This window comes from Cyprinodon variegatus, unplaced genomic scaffold (assembly GCF_000732505.1).
Source record: "Cyprinodon variegatus isolate N-32 unplaced genomic scaffold, C_variegatus-1.0 Scaffold25, whole genome shotgun sequence".
Classification (NCBI taxonomy): Eukaryota; Metazoa; Chordata; class Actinopteri; order Cyprinodontiformes; family Cyprinodontidae; genus Cyprinodon; species Cyprinodon variegatus.
Window position 1 is genome coordinate 2,335,763 of NW_015150478.1, and position 26,429 is coordinate 2,362,191.

General features: G+C 37.5%; 1 protein-coding gene across 1 annotated transcript; it reads right to left on the bottom strand.

Moving 5' to 3' along the window:
• Window positions 1–547: 547 nt before the first annotated feature.
• LOC107097711 (serine palmitoyltransferase 2-like) lies at window positions 548–17,342 on the bottom strand. The gene is made up of 12 exons (XM_015394971.1): window positions 17,089–17,342; window positions 12,757–12,951; window positions 12,296–12,450; window positions 10,439–10,587; window positions 10,107–10,231; window positions 8,967–9,060; window positions 7,907–8,012; window positions 6,745–6,964; window positions 5,808–5,934; window positions 3,602–3,737; window positions 3,310–3,439; window positions 548–2,385 (listed from the first exon to the last, which is right to left on the bottom strand). The coding sequence occupies exons 1-12, from the start codon at window positions 17,230–17,232 to the stop codon at window positions 2,272–2,274; spliced, it is 1,695 nt and encodes a 564-aa protein (XP_015250457.1). The 5' UTR covers window positions 17,233–17,342; the 3' UTR covers window positions 548–2,271.
• Window positions 17,343–26,429: the final 9,087 nt, after the last annotated feature.

Consider the following 26,429-nt stretch of genomic DNA (forward strand, 5'->3'; position numbering starts at 1 on the left):
AAGCTCATGTTGTCCATGTCTTTGAACATAGATTAGAGAAAAGCTTGGTCACAGAAAAATCCAAAATGTTTCATTTTTCTATTTTTTTGCCTATGCATGCAGAAATGCTGACGTGACACTAAAATGATAGAACACAAGTTTTATCAGTAAAATAAACTATTAGATATTTGCAAAATGGATACAAGAACATTGCAGAGCTCATATTAGAAATGTTTTCTCCGAATTAAAACTAAATTTCATTTAAAATTACTACTGAAGTGCTCCTTCAGGTCAAGCATCCTTCCCATCTGCTGTTATGACCTGCTGCAAATATAATTACATGTCAGACACCACTTTCTGACACCCAGTCTCTACTGTCCACCAGTCTCCACACGAAGCTGGTGGTGTGTTGACAGCTTCCTCATCGAGGCGGCGTAACCTTTCATTCCTTTCCTATGCCTTTCATAAACCTTGTAAATGATGCTTCCTTTTCTTTTACTATATTAATGTATCTTTTGAATAACTTGGAATAAATTTTTGCACAAATCCCCATATTGCAAACATGCAAAAACTCTAAAACCTAGTGCTGGAGCCTATGCCAGATAAACAAATAGGAACTCTTATGAGGAATTCTATCCAAAAGGTTGAAGGTGCAGACATTAAATAACTTTTTTCTAAAATGATTTTGGCCTTCCACTATAAGCTGTGTATTGCAGGCACCTGATCAATTAAAAAAACAATAATTCTCAGTGGAAACATTTCCCATTGCAAACTTCTGTAGCCAACTTGATTGCAAACATCCTGAGATGAAAATTCTTTCTTAGAGGGTTCATGTCTTCCACACTTTTTCCAAGTTAGTACTCAGACTAGTAAAAGATGAGGTTGGAATGAATCAGGCAATGATGCCATGATTTTATTACATATGATGAGGACAAAAAAATGGCAAAAGAAACAAAGCATTTGATGTTTGTTGAGTTTTATCATCCTTAACGCACACAACAGCAAGACAATAGACAACTTCCTGACCAACAACCACCACATTAAGTTGACATCAGTAGTGACAACATAAAACACAGAAATGCTTGACGGAGGACGGTGTACTAAAAGAAAGATCAAAATTATAACTATACACTGGCAGCAAGAATGATTATGGAATGCTGTTTCAGAGGATAATCATAAAATGTCAATTTTGGTGGAAAAAATAAATAAAAAAAACATTAAAGTATATATTTCTATGAATATCAAGAGAAACTATTACCGACGTCATCCAGGCTTTAAAAACGCCTCTCAGTGGTACAGAACAGATGCAAAGAAATGTAACTGATTAAAATATATAATCTCAACAGTAGCACGTTTCAGAGCTGCCTTTCAAAAACAAAAAGAATATGTATATTCTTTAAATAAATAAATTGTTCTGTACATCGGATGAGTTAGAAGCGCCATCGTCATGCATACAGATCAAAGTTACATGTCGCCATACTCGTGTCAGCCATTCACATAAAAAGCACTTTAGTGAGCAGAAACGGAAGAAAAAAAAATAAAATAGAAAACCACACATGTAGCCTATTACCTTATAGAAATGATAAAGACACTAGGCTCAAATGTTCGAGTGCAGGTGTAAACAGTAAATTAGGCTGCAGACCATTAATAGAAAATAACCGAGTAAAAAAATACGTTAGTCTTGCTCCTTGGAGTTCTTTCCCTCTGTTACGTTTTTTTCTTCTGGAAACATCTGTTTTGCATTTCAAGAGAAATGGTAAAAAATATATCTATACATATGTAACCTTTGGTTTGGGAAATCAAAAATAAAAGACTATTCAGTATTCTATAGTTAGTTCTATCAGATCCATACGCTTGGGGAACATTAGTAAAGAACGCCTCTGAGTTTTGGGATGCTAAATCAAAGGCCGTTAGCACAAAGACTGTGATACATAATCTGCAGTTATATCAGTGCTCAAAATAGAGCCCTGCTCATTCTGCTGTAGTATTCATGAAATCTCACATTTTTTATTGCACAATTAATAAAAATCTTCACTGTGCAGGTAGGATTAAGACATGGCGTGAAGGAAGGTGAGAGAGGCTCTGGAAACGGTGTGCAGCAAAATGGTGGATAATATTTTGGTGAGGCTGAATAAGCTGGATAGGTCAGAGAGTACAGTGCATGAGCGTCTCATAGAAGGAGGAAACAGAGAAGCTGAGTGGCGAGACTGGCTCCAAGGAAAACGAGTTATCAGACGAACGGATATAAAGGGATGTGGTGTACAGTGAGGCTAAAGGAGAGATGGAGCTGGTTCAGTCCTGAAGAAGGCTCTCTTCAGACATCCATCCCAGAGAGGAAAGAGGTTGTTCCCGTCTGGAGTACTTCAGCTGCAGCAGGTCCCCCACTTCACTAATGGCCTCCAGTGCCTTAAGAAAAAAAAAAGAAAAACAGGAAAAGGGGAGATTGATATTAATAACAATTCAAAGAGACCATTTGCTCCAGTCATACGCAGGTAAGGATGTTGTGACATGTTTGAGTGGGAAAGTAGAGGTGAGAGGTGAACAGAAGGCTCACTGTAATAAACAAAAACAGCATTGAACAAAAACTCCCCCACTCCTTCGCACCAAAGACCCTATCAGTATTGCAACACACTGCAGGGCACCTGGAAACAATTTACCTTCCTCCTGACCTTTTTTTTTTTTTCCCCGATTCCATGCTTTGAGGAACAGAGAGGGCTGGCTTTTCCCAAGACGGAAAAAGCAGCTCCTCAGCCTGCTTCACAAAAGCAGGCTGATCCCCATTAAATGGACGATTACAAATGGTGCTGATGTGCTTTTTGGACAGATAAATAAAGTGCCTTTTGAGAAATAAAGCAAGCTTATAAAAATCTAAGTCTGCGCTATGCAGTAATCCTAAAAAAGTCTGGCTTTCCAGATTTTTTACATAAAGGAGTTGGAGTACAAAAAACCCATTTTGGTAGAAACCAGTGACGGTGTGACCCAAACAAGCCAACTGTGAGGGGATCTATATTTTGCTATAGAAAAAGAATATATATATTACAACCAGTGATGATTTAAGGAGGCCCTATGAGCAGCTTTAAAGCAAAATGCATATAACTATTGTCATCACTGCCAAGAACTTCAGAAAAAAGAGCTTTAATTGTTTTTTGACTGATAAATTAAGAAGAGCTCACTTTAACATTCTGCTTTCATCATCTGAATTAAAAACATTTATCCTGCAAACCATCTACATAAAGATGCATTTTTGCTGTAGACAGTTTATTTCTTTATATAGTGGTAAACTTGAATAATAAGAAATCTGTGCTCAAAAGAAACTTATTATTAACTTACAGTGTCAAGCATTTCTCTGGTATGAGCGGCTGAAACACAGAAGCGAGCTCTCGACTCAATGATAGGCGTCGCTGGGAAGCCGACAACCACTGTGCCGATGTTCCTCTTCAACATCTCTCGGCCGAAAGCCCTGATGACAAGGATCAACCAAACTCTTAACTTTCATTAACACTTTATGTTTTGTTTTGTTTGTTTCACATAGAAATAGCTAATTGTTTAAAAAAAAAATGAATAAAATGAGGAATAAATGAAAGGTTCCCAACCAAAGTGATGTGATTTAATGAAGACTCACCCGATTTTAGCCGGCATGTAGAGCATCAGTGGCACAACGGGAGAGTCGTCGTTGCCGTAAATGATGAAACCCAATTCGCGGAGTCTTCTGCGGAAGTAGTTGGTGTTCTCTGAGAGCTGTTTGAGGCGATCAGAACCTACAAGAGATGAAAAGAGACTCCATTTCAAAATTCACATCACTTCCAATGCTACCCTAACCCCATTCAGGTCTTAAAGGAGTCTCAACTCAACTAAGGTCAAAGTTTGGATTGGTCACTCAAAACAATAGATTTTTTTTTTTTTTATCTAACCCTTTTTGTACCTCTGGGCTTGTTGTCCCAATTATTAAAATTAAAAAATTATTTCCTGCTGCAGCCTTAGAAATTCTGTAGTCTCCAACTGGTCATTTAATGCATCACATTGTTTTTAGCCCCTAAAAAGCATGAGGCTGGTACCTCCATTTTTACTACAGACGTTAAGTGTTTAATATAACAAGCTGAACCTAAGACATTACTGTTCCTGTCAGTCTGATGCACAATAGATTCAAACTGAATTCCCAGACTGAGCCTGCAGAGATAGCATCGTAAGCAAACAAATAACCATATGCCACAAAGTGCCAACAGCAACACACATCTGCCTGGCTGGGCTCAGAAATGCAGAGCAGAAACAGCAAAGCTTCAAAGCAACCTGAGACACAACAAACCCTGGCTTTATATTTACCCACACATATTTTCCATTGTGAAGAAATCCACAGGTATTCTTGGCGCAGAGTGATCAGTTGGCAAAAAAAAAAAAAAAAGAACGCCATATTCACACGCCTTAGCTTTCCTTTCAGAACACAGACCTTTTACATTTCTGCACTCCTGTCACACTCATGTTTAATTAAAGCTTCCATTTCCATTCAGGCATGTGTCTGGTGTCCTTTTGTTTGTAACACATGGAAACCAACAGACCTTTAACAGGCAGCTGAACTGTCACTATGACTTTATGTCAGCATCTGAAACTTCAAAGGTTGGAACTGCAAACAGTGACTGAGCTGCAACTAATCATACTGTCACTGTTACTCTTCCTCTGGGAAAACTTGACTGGCTAATATCCTTGCGAGAAGGCTGGGCCTTCCCAGCCTTGAAATAACACCAAAGACCTGGTGACAAACTAGAAAGAGGGCACTACAAAGGTTACAGCAGGAGCCGTTATTCTTGTACCTATCAACCGCATGGCTTGAAAGCAGTGTAACCTGATCTTAGATCAGCTTTTAGATGGGGGCTGAATCAATCAAGCTTTGTTAAAAAAAAAAAAAGAAAAAAAAAAAAGGTAAATACGGGAAGGGGTTGCCCAGAAAGAATAACAAGACTTTTTGTCATTTATTTGTTTGTGTAGAAGAGTCCAGCAGAGTTAAGTCTGCAGAGGTCTCTGGTCCTCAGGCACCATGCTGCTTTGCACCTACAGCGTGAAAGCAAAAAAGGGGCACACATGTGAAAGTGATAAAGCTGAATATGCAGAGGCCTTTCCATCATTCTGACTCAAAGCTGTACAAAGAAACAAAAAGGGTAAAAAAAAAAAAAAAAGGATTTAAGATTAGCAGGGATTGGAAGAAATGCGAAGGAAAAATGTCATACTACAGAAAATTAGCTAATGATCTGACTTAATCAGCATTGCTTTAAAGCAGACAAAGTTTAATTGGAAGGAACTACATAACTTTGGATTTAATTATCTATATGGATATGTTCTTTAAAGGTATGAATATCACTGATGTCTTCAGCTATTGTAAAGCTTTCAAACTACTTTTATTTGCTGGTAAGTCTGTTGAAGCTCATGGGAAGTGGTGGAAGCTATGCTTTGGCCTGAGGACCAGCTCTCTGCTGCAGTGTAAGTGCTTAATGCTTCTATGTAAAATACAGATCTACCGCCATCTTGTGGTCAAAGCAAACACTTGCAAACCAGTTTTCCACCAACACACTAAAGCCTAGTTTGAAGGTTTAAAATGCTAATAAAAGCAAACATTAAAGAAAGCCTGGACCTTAGTCAGACATGTCAGATATGAATTAGAATCTTCTTAATTCAGCGTCTTTATCAAAAAATTTCTTGTACTAAAAATGCTATGAAGAGGAAAAATGCATTAAAGTTCCATGAGAAATACATTATCATATTATTTTAGTTACTATAAAATCATGCTATAATATATTAGTGTTATTTGCTATTTCCAACTAGCACCTACTGGGACGTACCCAGTGTGGTTCCATCCTCTCCCATTATGATCTTCATTGAGGTGATGATCTGCTGGGCAACTGGAGGAGACATGGAGGTGGCGTATAGAGCACTGTGAGAATGGCAGCGCAGGTAGTCGATCAGCTCCTGACAGAGAAATTATTTAGGTTAATTTCATTTGACATTTAGTTCACAGGAAACCATTGTGTCTAATATCACAGCTCTTAAACATTTTCCACATTTCACTTCCAGCTCTATGGTTTTTCACTAATTGGAAAACTTGAGCAACCTAAAAGTTCCAACACATTACAGATTTTATCTTTAATGCTCACTTAATTTATATAGTAAAGCTGGAATGTAGTTAACTTACATTATAATTGATCAATTTCTAATCTTTATAGCTTAGATTAATCAAATCAGAACCAATTAATTAAGACAGTTTCTGAATTTTGATACCTTCACTCAGTCATTATAATATTAAAAAAGCTTTAGGTTAGAAAAAAAAATCAACAACACTTGATCGTGTTTACCTTGGGACACAGAACCAGTTTGAATAGGGCTGAGGTTCAGTGGAGATGAACTTAACGAGTGATTGAGATGCAGCAAATCAAAGGAGAAATACTGAAATGTATACCAATACAAATTTCAACTTGGAAGTCAAATTTGTCCTGTCGAAAATAGAATAAATAACGCAATTTTCTTCACTTATTGAGACCTGTAAAAGTTTTAAGTCATAAAATAACTAAATGTTTTGAGTAAACTTTTTTTGAAAAACCAAGAAGGTGCATTTCCTGTTTTTTTTTTTTTTGGCAACAGCATCAAATGACAATACGTGACAACAATGACAGGGAGAATGGACCCTTCCCACATGGAGGATTAAGTGCTTTTAAACTATTTAAATACAATTTTACAGTTTTACTCAAAAAACGTTTTGTTTTTTTGAGTAAAGCCACCAACCTTTTTGCCTCCAATGTATCCACCAGCAGCTCCAAAACTCTTGGTGAATGTTCCCATCATGATGTCCACATCCTTGGGATCCAAGCCAAAGTAGTCCACCACTCCTTTGCCGTTGGGTCCAAGAGCACCGATACTGTGGGCCTCATCCAGGTAGAGGTACGCCTTGTAGCGCTTCTTCAGGGCGATGACCTCCGGCAGACGTACGATGGACCCCTCCATGCTTTGGGGTTTCAAACAAAAATTAGGTTCATGGTTCCAAAAAGCACATTTGATGAACAGTTGTTTTTTTGCATCTTTGCTCTTTTGAACTGGAATAAAAAATACCTGACATCAGCAAAATTGTTGTTAGAAGTTAGAGGGAAATATGTTACAGTAAAGCTACATAAAAAGGATGACATGTTTGTTCCAGAAATCCCTCTGAAAGTCAAACTTGTTTCATCTTCATGACATGAACTGGTTCTCTCTCAACAACATGGGTAGGTTAGTGTGAAAATCCCTTAATGATAAAGATGAAGATACAATTAAAAAAGCATTGAAGCAATTTCAGTCCTTATTAGTGTTAATTCAGGAAGTAGGCAAGTCAACAACCAATTGGAGAAAGTAGAACATATTCAAAAGTGTTTCTTTTCTATCTAACATAAACATAGTGAATAAAAGTCTTGCTAAAAGTGATTATAACCTTGATGATGAGAAGTTGAAAAAACCAGTTTCACTAACAGTCTGTTTGAAAGAACTACTGTAAGATCTGGAGCCTTAATCACATAGAGCCTGCAAGTTCTGACTGTGGCCAGACTCGATAATTGCTGGACAGACATTATTTATTCAACCTCTCAGAGATTAAGGCATTTAGCAAAGAACAAGCTAGGCTTTCTCAAGCTCTGATTAGTCTCACGGCTTCTGTTAGCTTAGTCTGGGACCTAAAATAGAGGAAAAAAAGGATGTCTTAGATTTTGACTATAGTAGGGAGGCAAACTGCAATCTTAAGGTTGCTTCCTTTTCATTAGCACTTGTCTGAAACTGGTTTGTCTATTGATTAACATCAACAAATTTTATCCAGATTGAAACAAGACATGTTAAACCAAAAGGTGACAGGCTTACAAACTCAGCAAACATACATGCTTTAATCCAGGTGTTTTAGTAAAACACTGATTGGTGTATATACCTGTAAATGCCCTCTACCACAATAAGAATCTTCTTCCAGGGTCTGTGGGTTCTGGGCTGACCGTGTACAATAGCATCTCTGAGCAGCTTTTCAAGGCTTTGCATATCTACAGAGAAGAATGGGCGAGGAGAGAGGGTACTTCAGTTATAAAACACATATTTAAACATTTGTCAAAATACATGTTTCCCATGTAAATCAGTTTTCTTTAAAAAGAAAATAAAAAAATAGGCTCATGCCTGTTTGAACTACTGAGACAACAGCTGTAAGTAACTTTAGGTGACTGGTAATCCATCATCTAGAAATGGGTAGTCATTTCAGACCACACCATCATTACTGTATAAAGTACAGTGGCATTAAGCAGTTCTGTTCTGCAGGTTAATTTTGCAGAACCACCCTGATCATAAACATACAATCATAGCTAAAGTGAAATAGTTTTTATATCAAAGCTGATTTGTGTTAGAAATGTGCCAATTGTTAACAGAAATTCAATATAGACTGTGGGAAGACTGGATCATTGTCAACCAAGGATGTTCTCCAGCCAATCAGCAGAGTTGAAGGTATTTAGCAAAGAGCAGCAGCCAAAAACTCCACTCTGTCAATGTGCTAGCTAATTAGCAGAAACACAACTCTAAAGACATTTAGTTGAAACTATGGCAAAAATTGGCTCTACAAAGTTTACATTTTTAAAGGAAAAACACAAATCTAAAAACAAAGTTTTAGACTTGTAAAAAAAAATCATGATCATATAGATTTATTGTTTCCGTTTGATGATTATGCAATAGTGTTTACTAATCCCTTGCAGAAACGTGTAAATACAATAGACTGGTTTGTGGTTGAACAGTCAGCTGGGCGAGTCCGCAGAATGGAAAAGAAGCAGGAACCAAACACACCTATGACAGCATGTGGTTACCAGCTACCTGGATAAAACAGTTCACAGCTAATGTTGAATAGTGTTAAATAGTGGATTTACACCAAAGGGGGAAATATTTCTACACACATAAGGAGTGCTATTATATTATAAGATAGTCTGCTCATGAAAGTAGTAAGAAAAGTAACTCACTGTTGTGTTTGAAGACCCGGATTGTAGAGCCCGACAGCCGAGCACCCAGCACTAGTGAGGCGTGGTTCAGCTCGTCACTTAGGATGAGACAACCCTACCAAAAGGAATAAAAAAAATGTATGTGAACTTTACAAGTTAACTTCCTGAATTTACATAGATAAACTATGTAAAACAAAACTTACAGAGTCAAACTAATCCAGGGATTATTAAGCTAGGGTTCAAAGTGTTGAGAAATTACTTCTAAGCCTCCAAGATAATGACCATTATTCTTTGGCAGTGCTTGAATATGACTTTGCTTTCTAAGTTTAATCTTAAGACTAATTCTATTCAGGAGATTTAAAACAAATACTTTTTGAATACTTTAAAGTTTGTGATTATTGGTTAGGTATGCTGTTGTGCTGTCAATAACAGAAATGTAATGTTTCCTTTGCATGGGGAAAAGAAAGAGGTAAACAATTCACCCATGTAACTGGATTCCGATGGCTAAATAAAGTCTGTGAAGGACGACAAACCTGAAAAGCCCATTCGAAAAAAATACGGAGGCAAACATTCAACTAAAGCAAGGATTCAGTTTACGTAAGTTCCTGTGGCCAAAGACCAAAGAAGCTTGTTGCATAATACCGATACGTGCCATGACAAAGAGATCATAAGAACAAAAGCTAGCAAAGGAAGATGAACCATGGCTGAGAATTTATGAACCCTTGTGACTTTAGCCTGTTTTGTTCCTCTTCCTGCTCTCTGTCAGGAAATGATGATACCGGCCCACGCTGTAGACCCTGCTGAGGGACAATGTGTCCTGCCAATGCAACACTGACTGAAGAAGGAAATAATAATGATCTCTGCTTACTGAGATTTGGCTGCATGACCAAACATCAGCCGGTAACCTTCCCTGCTCACAGTACTCTGACTGCTTTATCTGGAAACTGCTGTACTCTAGCACAGGCTGAACCTTTCCTGTTTTGCCACACTATTGGTAGAAAAAAAAAGGCGGAAGAGCTGCTTTTCCTTAACAGTAAAACGGTTAATTGAAGTAGGATAAAAACACTCAATAGGAAAAACATTTGAAATGAACAAAAGAAGAGTTATGCAAGATTCAAAGGAGAACAGAACTAACAAAAGGAAAAGATAAAGACTCCCCACCTTTCCAGTGAGAGCAGGGATGTTCATGGAGTTTGTGGCAAAGCCCATCCCAAATGCCATGGAAGACTCAACCCCCAGAAACCTGGCAACCAACTCTTCCAGCTCCTCATGGATATCCAGGTTGCCTAAAAAAAAAAAAAAAAAAAAAAATTCAATTTCAATACAAGCTGTTTCCAGCAGCCTTTTCTTTAAATGTTTTAAAAGAAAATCCTGTTGAACCAATGAACTCAGTTGACTGTTTTACACAAGCTTGTATAAACATGGTTCTAGCCAATTTAAAATCCACATTTTACATCTAATTAATTCCTTCTTAATCTTTTCAAAGTACTCACCCATCTCACAGCGGGTGCTCCCCACTCCAACTCCATACTTCTGTGTGGTTTCAATAGCAGCATCAGCACAGGTACCAGTGTTCTCAGCAAAGCCCAGGTAGTTGTATGAGCCCATGTTGATGACGTCCTTCACTACGTTACCAGTGTGCCTAAGAAAACAAAACAAGTCCAGTCAGAAACAACCTGGACCTGAACTCTTGGTTGTCGGTTATGCTAACCTATCTGCTTTAATCATCAGAGATAAAGCAGGAAAGATTGTTACTGGATGATTCTACAGACAATCGCTACAACATATTATATATTTTCTTGATCTGTAAACACACCACTTAATTGTTAACACTTCACACTAACAACACTCTTCAGTCAGGAGGCTGTTACTGCAGGAGGAAGACTTAAATTAGCTGTTTATAAAGCCAAAAGAAACACAAAGAATATATGACACTTCTGGATGGAAAATCTTCTTCACAGACGCAAGTCTTTTTTCTTATATTTAGGCTGCTAGTTAGAAACTAAAACACACAGATGAAATATGCTGCAATATGTTCAAAAACATGAACACATTGCAGTAAAGCCGCTCTGTTTCATATTGAAAAATGTCTAAAAGTCAAAGACAGTACAGGGAATAAAAAAAGAGCACTGCTCTTGTGATAACAACTACTAATTACCTATATGAAGACAGAAAAGACATTTTAAAATGGCAACTATATATATTTTTTTCTTTGCAACAAAAGCAGAATCTTTTATAATCAGCAGACCAGTCTGATGACCACTCTTAATAACAGAAATACATAATAATAGACCATAACCTCCACATATGCTCACTATTTTAATAAGTTGCGGACAAATGATTTAATATTAACACAAAACATTCATAAGTCTGACTTTCGCCACATTTATTTTTAATGTGGACACATTTGTATTAATAAGTTTGTAGACAAAGATTTAATATTTTACAGCCGAATGTAAATGTCTCCCTCTTCGTATGCACACATACGAAGAGAGAGAAAGAAAAGTATAATTCAGTCATTTATAATTCCTGAAATGAAATCTTTAATCAGCTAAAATTTAAACTTTTACTAGATTTGTACATCTATACTGATTTTGTAAGTTTGTGCTTAAAGTTTACTTGCCTTTGTCTTCATGGACAATGACAAGAATTTGCAAAGAACTTCAGAAATTCTTGTGCATAGCTTTCATACCAATGTGAAACAGGAAAGCATATCACCCAACTAGAATGTTATCAGGGCTGTTTGTTTACATAAGTTGTCATGAATGCTTCACGGTCCTATCAGTTGTTACAAAAGACCGACTCCACTTATAATAAGTGAAGCATTCCCTGATGCTAGTGGTTGAAATATCACAGAATTCACGTAGTTGCTGTAAAACTGATAACCCATGTCAAAACTCCTTTAGATAAGACATATTTTTACAGATAGTAAGATAAAATTAGATCTGAGCCACACCTTTTCTCTATTTGCCTGCTGTTTTTATTCCCCAATCAAAGGCCGCTGTAGCCGCATTTAGGGTTGTTTTAAAAAATTCTTCCATTGAGACTACGCAGCAGATACTGGTGCTTACATAACTATTAGAATCACTACCTACGTCACTTTTATGAGAAGCAAGCTGACGCTGCTGAGGGTACACCTTAAGCAACCACTGGGCGTGACCCCCACAGCAGGACCATCATGGAACAAAACAAACAGGAAAACTGGACGTGGGATAAAACCACGGCTCTTGGTGCTGACAGATGTGACGTGAACTTTTATTCACTCTGAGGTCAGTTGTAGACCAAATGATCAGACAAAATGTCAACTTTTTTGTCTACCAACAACAGAAACGCATGAAGCAGCAACCTACTCAAACGTCCAGTTGTAGTTGTGGGTAACTCTCTCCACAAGGTCCATCTTGGCGCCAGGGACGCTGCAGATGGGGCGGTTCCAGTTGTCTCGGATCCGCATGTACAGGTTCCTGGTATAGAAATTTTCAAAGTCCTGATAGAGTGGGACGAAATCCTGTGGGAGGAAAATATGTCCAGGATTATCATGACTTTCAAGATACTGCATCTTATCTTTGTTCCACAGAAAAGGAAATATTTATTATCTAAAAGATAAATTTGGCATGAAAGTTAAGAGTGAAGCAAAACATGGTCAGGACGCTGACTTGGAAGCTTACAGGTTTATTTAGGATCTTAAAAGATTATTTTGGCACAACAATAAGGACACAAAGAGATCTGACTTCCCAAATCGCCTCAAAGGGTAAAACTGTCCCTTATGATAGCTAATAATTTTTACTAAGCAAACAAACAAAAGGTACTTTACCCTCTGTTCATCTCTCTCACGTGCGACGTGGCATTTTTCGATGTTCCAGTGGCGGAGGAAGTCTCTGAGGTAGCCAAAGATGGTGAGGATGCCATAACCCATATAGGTGAGCACAGCCACCAGCAGGGGCGTCTCCTCGAAAGACTCCACAAATGGCTTCTTATACAAACTGGGATTATGAGTCGCATTTTGCTTCTGAGGAAGAAGAAAAGGAAAGCTGTTAAACACAAAGCAATGATTATGACCATGAAAACATCCTCTCAGGATGTAAAAGGGCAAATGAAAGCCAACTTAAAAAATATATGACCTCTGATATTTCCTATAAACAGGATTTCTACATAGTTTTCATACTTTCAGAGAGCTCTTTATCCATTTCCAAGTATGAAGGCAAAACAATCCTCCACCCTAAGTACACAAACTTCAACACAAGCCTGATTTAAAGCTTGAATGAAGAAAAACAAAACACAGACTGAAAGCGAATGGATAGATTGCACATATACACTATTACACTAAAAAAGGTTGGAAAATACAAGTTTAAAAATCAAACCAGGTTTATTTCTTCCATATTTATCCAGCCCTGGGAGATTTCTGACTGCACAATAAACCAGTAGAAATAATATGACTCAGGGCAAACGGATCAGACTAATAAATATAATAATCACCAAAATAAACGTATTTATGACTAGTTTCAATTCAACAGATAAATGTAGCAATAAGGACCATAAACAGGACTTCTGATAAAGGCAAACATTAAGGGATGATGGATATGTTGATGCATTTAGAGGAAACACAAAAACAGGGAAGACTTCAATTTTATAAAGGGGCAGAGGGGATCCAACTTTTAGATCAACAGAAAGAGCGGATACAAAACAAGAAGTAGACCAAGCACAGTAACTGGTTTACACACTAATGCAATTCTAAACATGAATGGTTTTTAAATGAAAAAAGGAAACCATTCAGCTAGACTTGAGATTAGATGACTAATAAAATGAAACACAAACTGTAAAACAATATAGACTTTAGATGCTCTCCTTGTGCTGTAGACCAGCAAAGTTCACTTTTAACTCTTTGAACCCAGACTGCAATGTTTATAAAGACCCATTCTGCTGGACACAAGGTACAATGGAAAAAAAAAAAGATTAATGCAAGGTTGTAAAAGACTGTGTTTTACCACCAGGATTATTGCAGGAAGGCATAAGTCATGTCACACTCTAGATGAGCTGCTTCAAACTCTGTAAGCAGAATTTCAAGCTGAACTGGGAAATTTCTACTTGAGTGGAGTCACTCATTATAAGCTCTACCCAGCAGCTAAGCAGCAACTTCTCATGTGACCGGTCATGCCTTTCAACGAAATACCTCTGGCTGCTAAAGTAGTGATGTGTGCGTTGTTTGTACATTATTAAATCCTTTCAAACAAGTTAATCTCCAAAATACAATACAGGTTATAGTTTCTGTAAATAAAAAAAAAAAAAAAGATCCTACCACATTCAAATTCCCCTCTCAGAGAACCTACTGGCACACAATGCAGGTAATGCAATTTTCCTAAACATCTCATTTGTTCACTAGGCTGCTAACATGTCACACATTAGCTGGACCCATGAAGAAGCGTCTCTACAGAAACAACGAGAAGGTGTGCTCTTTCCCTTGCTTGCTCTGCACCTCGGTGACAGAAGATCAGATTACATTGTGTACACAATAAGGGAAAGCTCCTGGTCTAAGCACAAAGTGTTTGGTTTAAACTAGACAACAAATAAGCAAGCAAGAATTCTGTTTGCAAAATGCTGGTCCTGGGTAAAGATAATCTGAACATAAGAGGGAATATTTTCGATTATATATTATATATTCACATATCAAAATATTTTTCCAACACCAGAATTAAGTCCAAATTTGTTAAGGAAATATCCAAGGCTAAAAATATGAGACGACAAGAACTAGACATGGATTAGGGCTTAATATGAGACCTGCTTCCAGTACTTCCAAAAAAAGGAATTACAAAGCATCACTGTTTAGACCTCAAGGGTGGATGGAAGCTAGCAGGATGGGCTAAAACCTCCTTTATGAAGTAAACACAAACCTACAGCTTGATAAGATAATAAGTTAGTTGGTGACCAGAATCAACTAGTTTTTGGTGATGCGTTAGTCACAAACTAAAAACAAACTAAAAACAAACAAAACAACGTGGTAAAAGCTAACATTAACTCTATTGGTGCGGAAGATGTTACTGAGGGAAAAAGACGGAAAGTTAAAATATTTTGAGTGATAGTGGGGAGATGTTACAAAACAAAGTTAAAGGAATTTGAAAAGAAACAGCTTCTTTAAAGGCATTTGGACTTTTTTTCTTCTTGATTTGCAAACACTTTTCTCTTTACAGTGATTGCTCTGAAAACCAGTGTGACAGCAAGACTTTAAATATATATTTTGAATGATTCTGATTTTGTTTGTTTTTTTAAAAGAGGACCCTAAATGATCAGTTTCAATGATAAGATAAGAGGTTTATTAGTCTTGAACGCATGTTACCTGCACTATAACGAAACTAATGCCCTTATCAAGAAATAAAATGAACTAATACCAAATCACACCTCATACAACTGACAGAGAGGGTAAGAAAACAGTTTTATGCAACTTACGCACACAGCATTCAGTAAGAAACTACAACGTGACCAGGCTTAAGTGTAGCAAAACAAAAGCGGTCAAAGCGATCGAAAGATTGGCTTCAATTTAAGGAAAAAAAAGATGGCAACAAGGCTCTATGCAATCATTGCAAAGTGAGGAAATACATCCAACAGGCAGAAACACCTGCGCACACAACATGGCATACATCTTAACGAATGCCATGTTTTTGATGCTTCCGGACAGAGGCTAAAGTTACGACCAGCATGGAAGGCAACTCTGCTGGTAAGTAGCTAGTTTTATATCACTGGATGTGCTTAATGTGGTTCCTAGTAAATCATATGCCATTTCTGGAAATAAATTAATTTCCTGCCTCTCTTTGGGGTTATTAAACATGCTACAAAGTTGCTCCGCAGTTCAGGGAGCGAGAGAAAGGTGACCCTCGTTTGTTTAAATCAGGGGGAGATGAGTTTATTTCCCGAAATTGTACAGTAATGCTTTTTCATTAAATGGATGCCTTCTCCATTAGATATAGATGACTGTAGCCTGGCTGGGTCAGAGGCTGCCAGTTCCCGTTCACGGCCTTCTGTTTTCGCCGTGGTGTGCAGAAATAAAATGTCCAAGGCGAAGGTAGTCGTATGTCACCATGCACTTACCAAGTTCATTGTTCCACAGAATCGATAAGGAATCGAATCGTTTCACCGAATCGATAAGGGAATCGGAATCGTGAAAATCTTATCAATTCCCAACCCTACTGAAGATCACTGCATTCCTACTTTACATCGTCATTTTACGTCATAAATGCTGTCACTTTCAGATAACGGTTTTGAACTGCGATAAGGATTGCTGCTCTGTGTAAACTTAGGCACTGTCACAATTTGAACTCACATCTGGATACAACTGGCATAGCCAAAGTAAAGTATGACATCGACTCCACTGTATAAAACCCTCTTTAGGGGGAAGAAGGGGGCCCATTTCAACTTTGTTCTAACCCCACACACCCAAATGAAGAATTCCCACTGTTTAAATCAAACCATTGAGGAACCACACCCTTTAAAGCCTGGAGACATCCAGCTGAAGGGACAAGTCACAGCACCCCTGATTCCCTCCCTCTGCCTGGGAACAGACATTTCTCCAACTACAGGACATTGGTCCTCTTCAAACTCAAGTCAGTAAACAGAGACCTGTCTAACCTCACCAAGCACACACAGCATGGAAACAACAGGGTGTAAAGTTACAGGAGATGAGGGGGGGGGGTAAACTACTACAATCATTCCCGATCAGGTTTCTAAACCCACAACAATGCTAAAATTATATAAGTGACGTTAAAGTCACACTCAGTAAAACGTGAGAGCATATAACCCTGGCATTTCATGATTATCACTTTGAAGAAGATATGTTAAATATATTTATTAGAAAACCGACATGGCTATTATTAAATATACTAATACAGAGAGTGAGAAGCTAGCTGAACAAAGTAATTACAGAGATATTAGCAGCCACATACTGTAATACTGACATGTAGCCGCGCCTTGCACGTTCCTGCTCAGGAAAACCACTCCCACACAAGAATTTAACCGCTATATGAACACGGGAAATAAACAAGGAACGGTCCGTTAAACAAGGCGGATAGTATTTCTAATTTAAAAATGCAGAAGAGGGAAGTAACGCTGGCAGTTTGTAAGCCGTACCGGTCTCCTCTCGGTAACGGTTGGGCCTTACCTTCTCCCCGGAGCGACGGTACTTCTGGGACTGCTGGAACAGACAGTGGTTCTTCACGTAGCCATTTTTATTTGCGTTTTTCCTGTTTAATGCCCGGCGACAGGCCTCTCCGTTTAACAGCTTCGTCGCTGAGCTTTCCGTCATTTTTTTTTTTTTTTTTTTTCCCCGGGGAGAATTCGCGAAGTGAGTGGATTCAACTTGTGTAATGAGTGAAAACGTGAAGTCGAATTTAAGATAAGGAGGGGGGAAGATAAATTCAACGCCCACTTCAACAATGTCCCATGTGATCTCACCGAAGGTGCCGGAAGTCCCCGCCCCTGTGTGATTGGATCAGCCAATAGCGTTGACTTAGTACGAAGATCGTGTATTCAAACAGAAACTGTTCTTATCAGTGTTATAATCGCATTGCTTCGCCACAAGGTTCACTCCTCTCATTTTGAAGCATAGTGAGACCTCTTAATTAGTTCCGCTCAGTCGGACTCTATAAAGCCCAGCCCTTCTTAGATATAACCTGTGGTAACCTCTCAACACAGCTGAATAACCTTTTCCAGTGACGCTCATGGAATGAGTTGTAAAAGCATACTGATAAAGGTAAGTTAATGGGTAGGAACATAAAGTTAAGGAAGCACACCTGAACACGTGATTGTGTCTAGGCCTGACTATTTTATTTAGCTTTTATTTTGGGAGGAGTGGGCGCTTAGACAATCACCCACAGCCACTACTCCAACATTAATTGTGTTTTGCAAGTCAAATTTATCCTAAAGTGCTGTACTAAAGCTGAAAAGAAATTAACAACCATGCAAACACCAACTCAAAATGACACTTGAAAATGCAGAACCAAATAAATTAAATCACTCAATATGAATTTACAATTAATACAACTTTATTAATTAAAGAACAGGAAATGTTTTTGTAGTCATATTTGTAAAGAAAAAACAAAATCAATAGATGAGAAAAGCATATAAAATTAAACTCTGAAAATATAATTAAAGGTTAGATTGATAAAATTACATTTAATCTAGAATAACTTAAAAAATAAGAATTCAATATGTATAAACAAACTATGTAATCATTGAACACATGTCGAAAGACAACTTTTCAATCAGCTTTTAAAATTATTAAAACCCTTAGCTGCTTTTAAGTTTTCAGAAAGGCTGTTTCAAAGGTAAGGGTTGTAATAACCTAATTAAAGCTCAATATTAGATTTAGTTTTCACTATTGTGCCAGAAATATTCCCTTGCACTTTGGACTGATTAAATCACAGTTATTTAACCATTTCCACAATCATAGGTACAACGCCAAAAACAGAGGCAGGCTGGTTCAACTAAAAACAGAAAAGAAAACAAATCACAAAGCAGGGTCACGACTTGCTGAGAGCCATAGACGCACAGGTCACTAATGTTTTTTCTGAATCATTAACTATGAATCTTCAAAATTCAAGTGACCTTCACAATAATTCAGGGAGAGTCCTCGGAGAGCTTAAATTTAGCGATTTGAATGGGTTTTGTGGCTGAGGAGCTGCATCCAAGCTTCGCATAATCAACTCTAATACAAAGTGTCAAATGCAGTGGTATAAGGCACTCTGGCACTGAGCCTGGCAGCGAAGTGGTTAAATAAATGTTGTAGCAACTGTACTGTAGCTGTGATAAAAAAAAAAAAAAAAAAAAAAAAAAAACAGGAGGCTAAATATTTATCTGTGAATGCTAACGATTACATAAGAATCAATATAGATTATGTTTTTTCCAAGAACAAATAAACCTTACAACTGGCCACAGTACACTGTAATATTTTATTGAGATTTATTGGTAGTTGCCGTCTGCACAAGAAAATCACATCAGCAGAGAAGCAAGCAGTAGGATTGATCAATTAGCTACTTTGAAACATAATCTGAATCATTTGCCATGTCCTTGCACACAAACTAGGAATTTTATTTGGAACTTGATTTCATGCATATATGCAGATGTGTGTGCTAGTTCCAATTACTGTTAGATCTACTTGTATAACTTTTTCAAAAAATAAACTTTTAGTAGTAGTTTTACAGCATTGTACATTTTACTTTGCTTGAGTTAACATATGCTAAAATATCATTACCCTTACTTGAGTAAAGTTCCACTGTGAATACTTTCACTAAGTGAAAAAAAGCCTGTTTTAAACAATTATTCCCCATTGAGAGACACACTTTCCTATTTTTTGGACTCAAGACTTATTGGATAAATGTTACTTACCGTCTGCTCAGTCTGCGTGTCATAAACAGTGCGTTTTAACTTAACCTATTCTACATACTGTAACTATTGATTTTTAAAGTTTTTGTGATGATCTTGGCACTGATGCCTGGTCCGATTACTCAGTTCACACACCTGTTTAGCTCCACCCAGTTCTCATTACCTGCTTATCTGATCCACCTGCATTAGTCACTATATAACCAGCCTTCAGACTAGTCATCAGTGCCACATTATTTCGAACCATTGGTGAGAATTATTCTGGCATTGCCATAGTCTGATTACCTGATCATGACCTGTTCTGCCTCTCGAACTTCTGAGCCTTCCTTGTTCCCATCTGATCTGTTTTCCTGACCTGTCTTCTGAATCCCGCCGGAGCTCTGCCTGTTTGTGCACCGGAACTGTGACCCAACTCCATCCTGGATTCTGGCACGTCACCGTACCTCTGACCTCTGACAACCTAGCATGTCCCCGACATCAGTTTTGAATAATCGTTTTGAGAAATCGAACTGTTTGTCCCCTTTGAATACTTTATCCTACTGTTCTGAGCCTGGCAGTTTTAAAGCTAAAAAAATTTAAATCATTTGTTATGATCATGGTATTAAGCAGATTACTTACTCAGTACTTGAGTATCTTTTTTGCCAAATACTTTTTTACTCTTACTTGAGTATTTTATTTAAAGGCTATTTTTTCTTCTAATTAAGCTACTTTTACTTAAGTAAAATGTTGGGGTGCCCTCTGTTTAGTGGATGAACTCAATGATGGACGGACACAGGTAAGACTGAATAATGGTAGTGCAGAAGATGACCATCTGCATCTGTGAAAAGACCATGTGTCATCTTCTGTGTCAGGTTCTATTTCTTTTAACTGTTTTAATCTTGAACATTTGACTACAGTTTGAATTATGGTCTCAAGCACAAATTCCTTAAGGATCTGCAGGTATTTATTACTTAAATGCCCATCATCCAGCTGCATTAAAGCCATACGGTTGCCCTAATTTTTTATGTAACAGGACCTGTATGCACAACTTACCTCAGGGAGCTTAAAATACATTATATTGTGACAAGTACTGTGTGTTACACATGCTGTACACAAATTTGTATGTTTTGGGTTTTATAAAGCAGAGATTCACATATAAAGATTTTTTATTTTTTTTTTTTGTAGTTGTTTTCTAGAGGATTGTGAACCCAGTCTGACAACGTAATGATTCCCATAAAACTAAAGACTGCTGGTATTCAAAACAGCAGTCTGGGGTTCCTTTCCTCACCCCGGATAGTGTTCTTATAATAGACTCTGGGCTGCTGAAGGCAAAGGTATAGGGGTTAGGAATAGGAGGTATACCTCCTATAGGAGTTACATTTTGCCTGATTCAAAAGGAGCCTTTGTTTTGGGGCAATCACTTCCTTCCTTTGTGTTTATGCCCAAAGGGATACCATATTAAGGAGGGCAGTGATTGATTCTCCTCTGGTTAGTTTGTGCATTTACCTTTTATACTACACTGATACTGATATTTGACACCTCAATTTTTTTAGAGCCTGAGTTTCATATAATTTGCCTCTGCTCTTCTGCAAAGTGTGCTACCCTAACCCTTTGTTGACACATTCATGCACATCGTACACCGCTGATTTTCACACTTCTTGCTAAGAACTTTGACTTTATCAGTAGTTTTATGCTAAATGCATTCATCTTTCAGATGCATATATGATTTTTTGTTGCTTTAAGATTTAAGTGGGGTCATAGCGTGAGGTTTTTAAGTCAAATATACTCATTTGCATAATTTGGAGTGTATCAATTGAACTGTTAGTGTTTTTCCTCTGTAATACTTTTTAAACTGTTTAAATGCTTTGATTACTTGTTATGATAACTTTTTAACATTTTCAAATTTATATATTTTAACTCTACATATTGGTGCTTTTTTAGGGGATTTTTGTCGTAAGATCTTGTGCTTTCACTGTTCAACTTTATGTACAGCTTTATTATTAACTTTCTACTGTGCAGAAGTTTAAAATGTCTTTAAAGATAACTTTATCAGTATGAGAATTATTCATTTTTACATTCAATATGTTGTAAAATGATTTTGTTTTCAAACATGCTTGTGATTTGTGAATCTAATCTTCAAAATAAATTAACAACAAAACACATTTCATCTCATAATACAACAAGCTATTTATGTGACCTGTGTAATTATTACTTTTTTCCTTCAGAAAGTGATTCAGAAAGTGGTTCATGCTCTGCATTGGATCCATGGTATGTGTTGATTATTTAGGCTACCACTTTAATAAAGGGCTTTTTATGTTTGTGATCATAGCAGAACAGGAAGTTTTTTGTTGGCAACTGGAGACAAAATTCCAAGCTGTGCTTTTTTTCCTTTTCCTGTTTTGTGGGTGTTGTCTTGTGAAACGTGCCTGCCAGCACGGCACGTGCAATGCATATCTGTGACTCTTCATGCAGCTTGGGCAGGGGTGCAAATCCTGTCCTTCTCATTTGGATGTATTTGAATTTCTCTGTGCAAATGTAGCCTGTGTAGACATTTTCATAGCAAAATTAGCTCTTAAAATAAAGAAATCCTTTCCTGTTTCAACCTCCTAGATGGCACTGTTGGGCAGTGAAAGGGGTGAGACCTGTCTCCTAACAGATTTAGGATCAGAGGAGGTAATAGTGCTGGGTAATAGTCCAGTATTAGGTGAGATTGGCTTGCCAATCAATGTGTTTAATGAATGTCACACCCAGAGACACAGATGATAGTATCTCATGATCTGATTTCTAACCCTTCTAACTCTCCTATCAAGGATGTAACCTCTAGGTTGTGGTAGTGGACATTTAGCCTGGTCATCTCTTATGGATTGCTCACAAAGGCCATTAAGTGTCTCTCCATTTCCAGCCTGATGAAGCTGATAAGGATTCAATTTTAATAGGGTCAAAGCAATTACGAAATAGTCCCATGAAACATTTAGCCTTAAAAAAGGCCACAAAAACCTATTTTTAGAGGTTAGAACAATGTTACAAAACTGAATTTATAGGCAATTTATTTGTGTGAATTCTTAAATGTATCTTTTGCGTCCATTTGTCCTGATCAGAGCTGCTCTTAAATGAATTGGTGAAAAAGTGTTCTGCACTCTAATTTTCTAAGTTGTGATTAAAGAAAATGTGGAAACAATGTAGAGGAAATTAAAATTTTCACAAGGCGTAGTGCTTCTCATCTCCAGTTGAAGAGAAGATAGCATCAGTTATTAACTATTGCAGACTTATCTTAGGTAGTGACTGCCATAAGGCTTTTTGGTTTGGCAAGGGTTCTTTAAATGCCTGCATTCACATAAACATGTTTTGAAAAGATAAGATGATTTATTTGCTCTTTGTTGCATCATGATCTGAGAACCAGTGAATGCTGCCGATCGTCTTCCCCCTGCCCTCCAAGATGTGTTCCCTGTAGAGAAAAGCAGCATTTCTCTCCGGGTACTCAGGCTTCCTCCTACAGTCCAACAACATGACTGTTAGTTTAATTAGCTTCTCTAAATTGTCCTTAGGTGTGAGTGTGTGTGCATGGTTGTACGTCAGTCTTGCCCTGTGACAGACTTGCTACCCGTCCAGACTGTACCCCACCTCTCCCCCATGGATGGATGGAAGGATAGAAAGCATAACTATTAAAGTATCCAAAAACTGCAGTGTCTCTATGTTGCATCTGATTTGTCTTGCAGTAAAATATGAATGGAAAATTTCCTCATCACAGAAGATGGATTCCTTCTCTCTTTGGCAGTTTTCCTGCTTTGATGTCATTGAGTGAAATCTCACCAGGGGAACTGGTTTCCCCTCCTATTCCCCCTGACAGCATATTAAGGCTCATTGCTACAGGAAGCTTTTGCAAGCAACCATTTCCCACACTCCAGTGGCATCTAGGTGGGGTAAAGAACAAATGATGAAATAGCAACAGTACACCAGTAAGCAGAGTGATTCGTTTGATTATATTCAGTGCTATGAATTACATTCCTCTGAATTCAATTTACAACAAACTTTTATAACCAATTATCTATTTGATGGCTTTGAACAAAAGAACCACTGAAAAAAAAAAAAAATCCCACTTCTGCACTATGTCAGCTTTTCGGTTTGCTATCATTCAGATTTAAGGATAGCTTGCTTTTTAAAACACATGACAAAGTAAAAACATGTTGGCCTTGTTTGTTCTGATCCATGCGACACTTTGTATCATCCTTTCAAAGCAGAAGCCATGCAGCTGTAAAAGTTTTTAACTGCTGACAGCTTGGCGGTTGGGGCTGGTAAGGTGTGGTGCTGATGAGGACCATTTAAGACAAGGCGAGGCAAGTTTATTATTGTAGCACATTTCAGTGGAAGGACAATTAAAATGTCTGTACATGAGAAAAGGAAAAAAAAATAGAAATACATTGCAGTGCCATGATGGTAATTAAATGATACTAAAAAATGAATAATTACAGAGAATAAAAGTGAGCATGGTATGATGATTGTAAAAAATAGTGATAAAATTGTAAAAAAAAAAAAAGAGAAAAGTTGTACTGAAAAGATAACTTATAATATTTCAATAAAACAACAAAAGGTCACATTAAATAAATAAGCTGCAACGTCAGATGGAGGCGGGTGATAAAACCTCAACCATATTGAAGGTTTCCTATTTTTGTCTTCATGCATAGAAGGAAACACAGCACAGTGTGTTAACAGAAGTGAATAACGATGCTATACCAGTCTGCACTTGTTGATCAATTCTGAAGTGATCATTTCTAGCTCCATCAACACTGCCAGCTGTAAGGCTGGAGCAAGACTTTTATTTTGAAGCAAATTGGCTTGAAAGACAAAAAGAAGCATCTTGATCTGATTAATGTGAGTCTGTTTTTTTTTTCTTTTTCTTTTCTCCAGATAATAAAGATAAAAAAGCACTGCTTAAAAACTGCAACTCCAAAGCAAGCAACCATTGAACGGAGCAGCATTTACAACACTTTTGTCCAAATTTTGTATTCGATCTTGTTGCTTCCTGCCTTCTTTGTTCCAGACTTGTAGATTTATCTTAAACAATGATGTAAAAACTAAATGACATGTTACAAACCTTCAGACTAAGGTCACTTTTTAATAAACAGATTTATGTTCAGTTTAAAAGAGGCTTGGGTCTGGTTTCATAGGTCAGATAGGGGACCAATTATTAAATTATTAAAAAGGCAAGGTATGTTGGTCTCTTATATCTGTAGGAAACAAAATCTCCAAATGGTCAAGCATTCTCATGAATCACCTCATACCTTCCTCAAACTACATGGGGGAAGTATTTTGGTGTTAAGAATCTTTAGAGGGTAAAATGACAACGGCAAAATAAGATTCGTGACCTTATGGGAGAGTGAATTATCTTCAAATACAGCAATGTACAAAGAGTTATGATAACAAAGAAGAGATCCTAAAATCAGTCTGTAAACATCCTTGGGTGGCTCAAGAAGATCCTGGATTTTAATCAAATTTATTACCACCGAAAAGACACAAAAAACAAAAACAAAATCCGTGTCTACAGACACTGGCTATCAAAACTTACTTAGCACCCGATTATCTAAAGAGAAAATATAGAGAACATGTCCAACAAAAAGAAATGTCATGTTCGTATGGACATATCGTAACAAGCTTGAACCTTTGGCTTCTGCCAAAGAGACTTTAAAAATATATAAGACAATAATGTGAGGATTATGGTCAAAACAGGGAAGAAAAAGAAGTTGAATGAAGCTGTTTTTCATTTGTCCCTAATGGTTATATTGGTGCTGTCATGTGATCATTAGAAAAAAACAAAAACCTAAACCGGTTCTAGACTAAATTTGTAACATGAAAAAAGCAGAAAAAGTGAAGGGTTTGAATATTTTCCATGTCCTATGCAATCCCTGTAGATTTTTAACAATATGATATTCACAAGTTAATCTACGGTACTTGAAGAGAGGAAATGAAAAACACTAAACTGGAGGGAATATGGGACAAAGCAAACATTTTAGATTTATCAGCTTACACAGAATATCACCAAATATTCCCTCTTTGCGGTCAGTGAAAATGTATTTCCATTGAGAAGCAGGTATTGTTTCACTTTTCCATTAAAAAGCCATTAAAGATTGTCTAATTCTATCCCCATGGAACATTATCCAAACTGGAAAGTTGCTCTTTCAGAGGCTCAGGTCCAGCAGAAATGATGGACAGACTTGACAGGCAGACTATTTCCCAGAGAGCAGTAGCCTCTGTCCACCTCTGGACTGCTGGTATATTGATGAGTGAGTCCCTGCCTGCATATGCACAGGAGAGGAACTAATGATGAGAACGTGTTTGAGTGGCAGCTGGAAAGACAAGCTGCCCAGGTGTGTACTGCTGGCAAAAGAAACATGCTTGACAGATTCAATTTAAATATTGGATCCAAACAGCAAAGTCCCACAATGAATTACAATGAAAGAGAAAAGCGAGTCCTCAAAATCTACAGAGAAAATAATTTAGGCAAATCTTGCAGGCCCAGACCAAAATCATAAACTGTTAATGCAATTAAAGAAATAAATAAAGCCTAATAACATAAAAACAACTGGAGTATCACACATGACCCAAATAAACAATTACATAGACACACTCATTTTGCATCAAGTCCATGCATATTGATGAACTGTGAGAGGAAGCTTGAATACCGGGAGAAAATCCAATCATGCATAACAACCAAGCTTTTCCTGCTGCGAGGCAATGACTAATGTTGCAGTCTAGACGACCTTGCTCAAGGCTGACTAGACCAAGACCAGGGCATACCAACACAAAGACCAGATCAAGCCTTTGAGACAGGTGAGACTATAATTCTAAGATCAATACCAAAGAGGAGGGAGGGACTGAAGGCAGCAGATGGAGCCTGATGACTGAGTCACTCAGCATTCTTTCGTTCTGTACATACATATATTTGCCCTGAAAAATGCTTTCCTCTCGTTTTCACATCGCTCTCATTCTTGTAAATCCCTCGATATATCACACAGAGACACAGGTTTTAAAGCTGGAACTGTGCTGGTGTCATGTGAAGAGTGTCAGAAACAATCAGTTCACTGAGAGAGAGATGTTTTGAAAGCTCTTTAAACTCAGATTAATTGTATAGGAGCAATGATTCAAAGC

Coding starts and splice junctions, on each gene's coding strand:
- LOC107097711 (XM_015394971.1), bottom strand. CDS start 17,232: ATGACGGAAAGCTCAGCGACGAAGCTGTTAAACGGAGAGGCCTGTCGC. Junction 10,588..12,295: donor AACTACAACTGGACGTTTGA/GTAGGTTGCTGC, acceptor TTGTTTTCTTAG/GCACACTGGTAACGTAGTGA. Junction 9,061..10,106: donor TCCCTGCTCTCACTGGAAAG/GTGGGGAGTCTT, acceptor TCCTTTTGGTAG/GGTTGTCTCATCCTAAGTGA.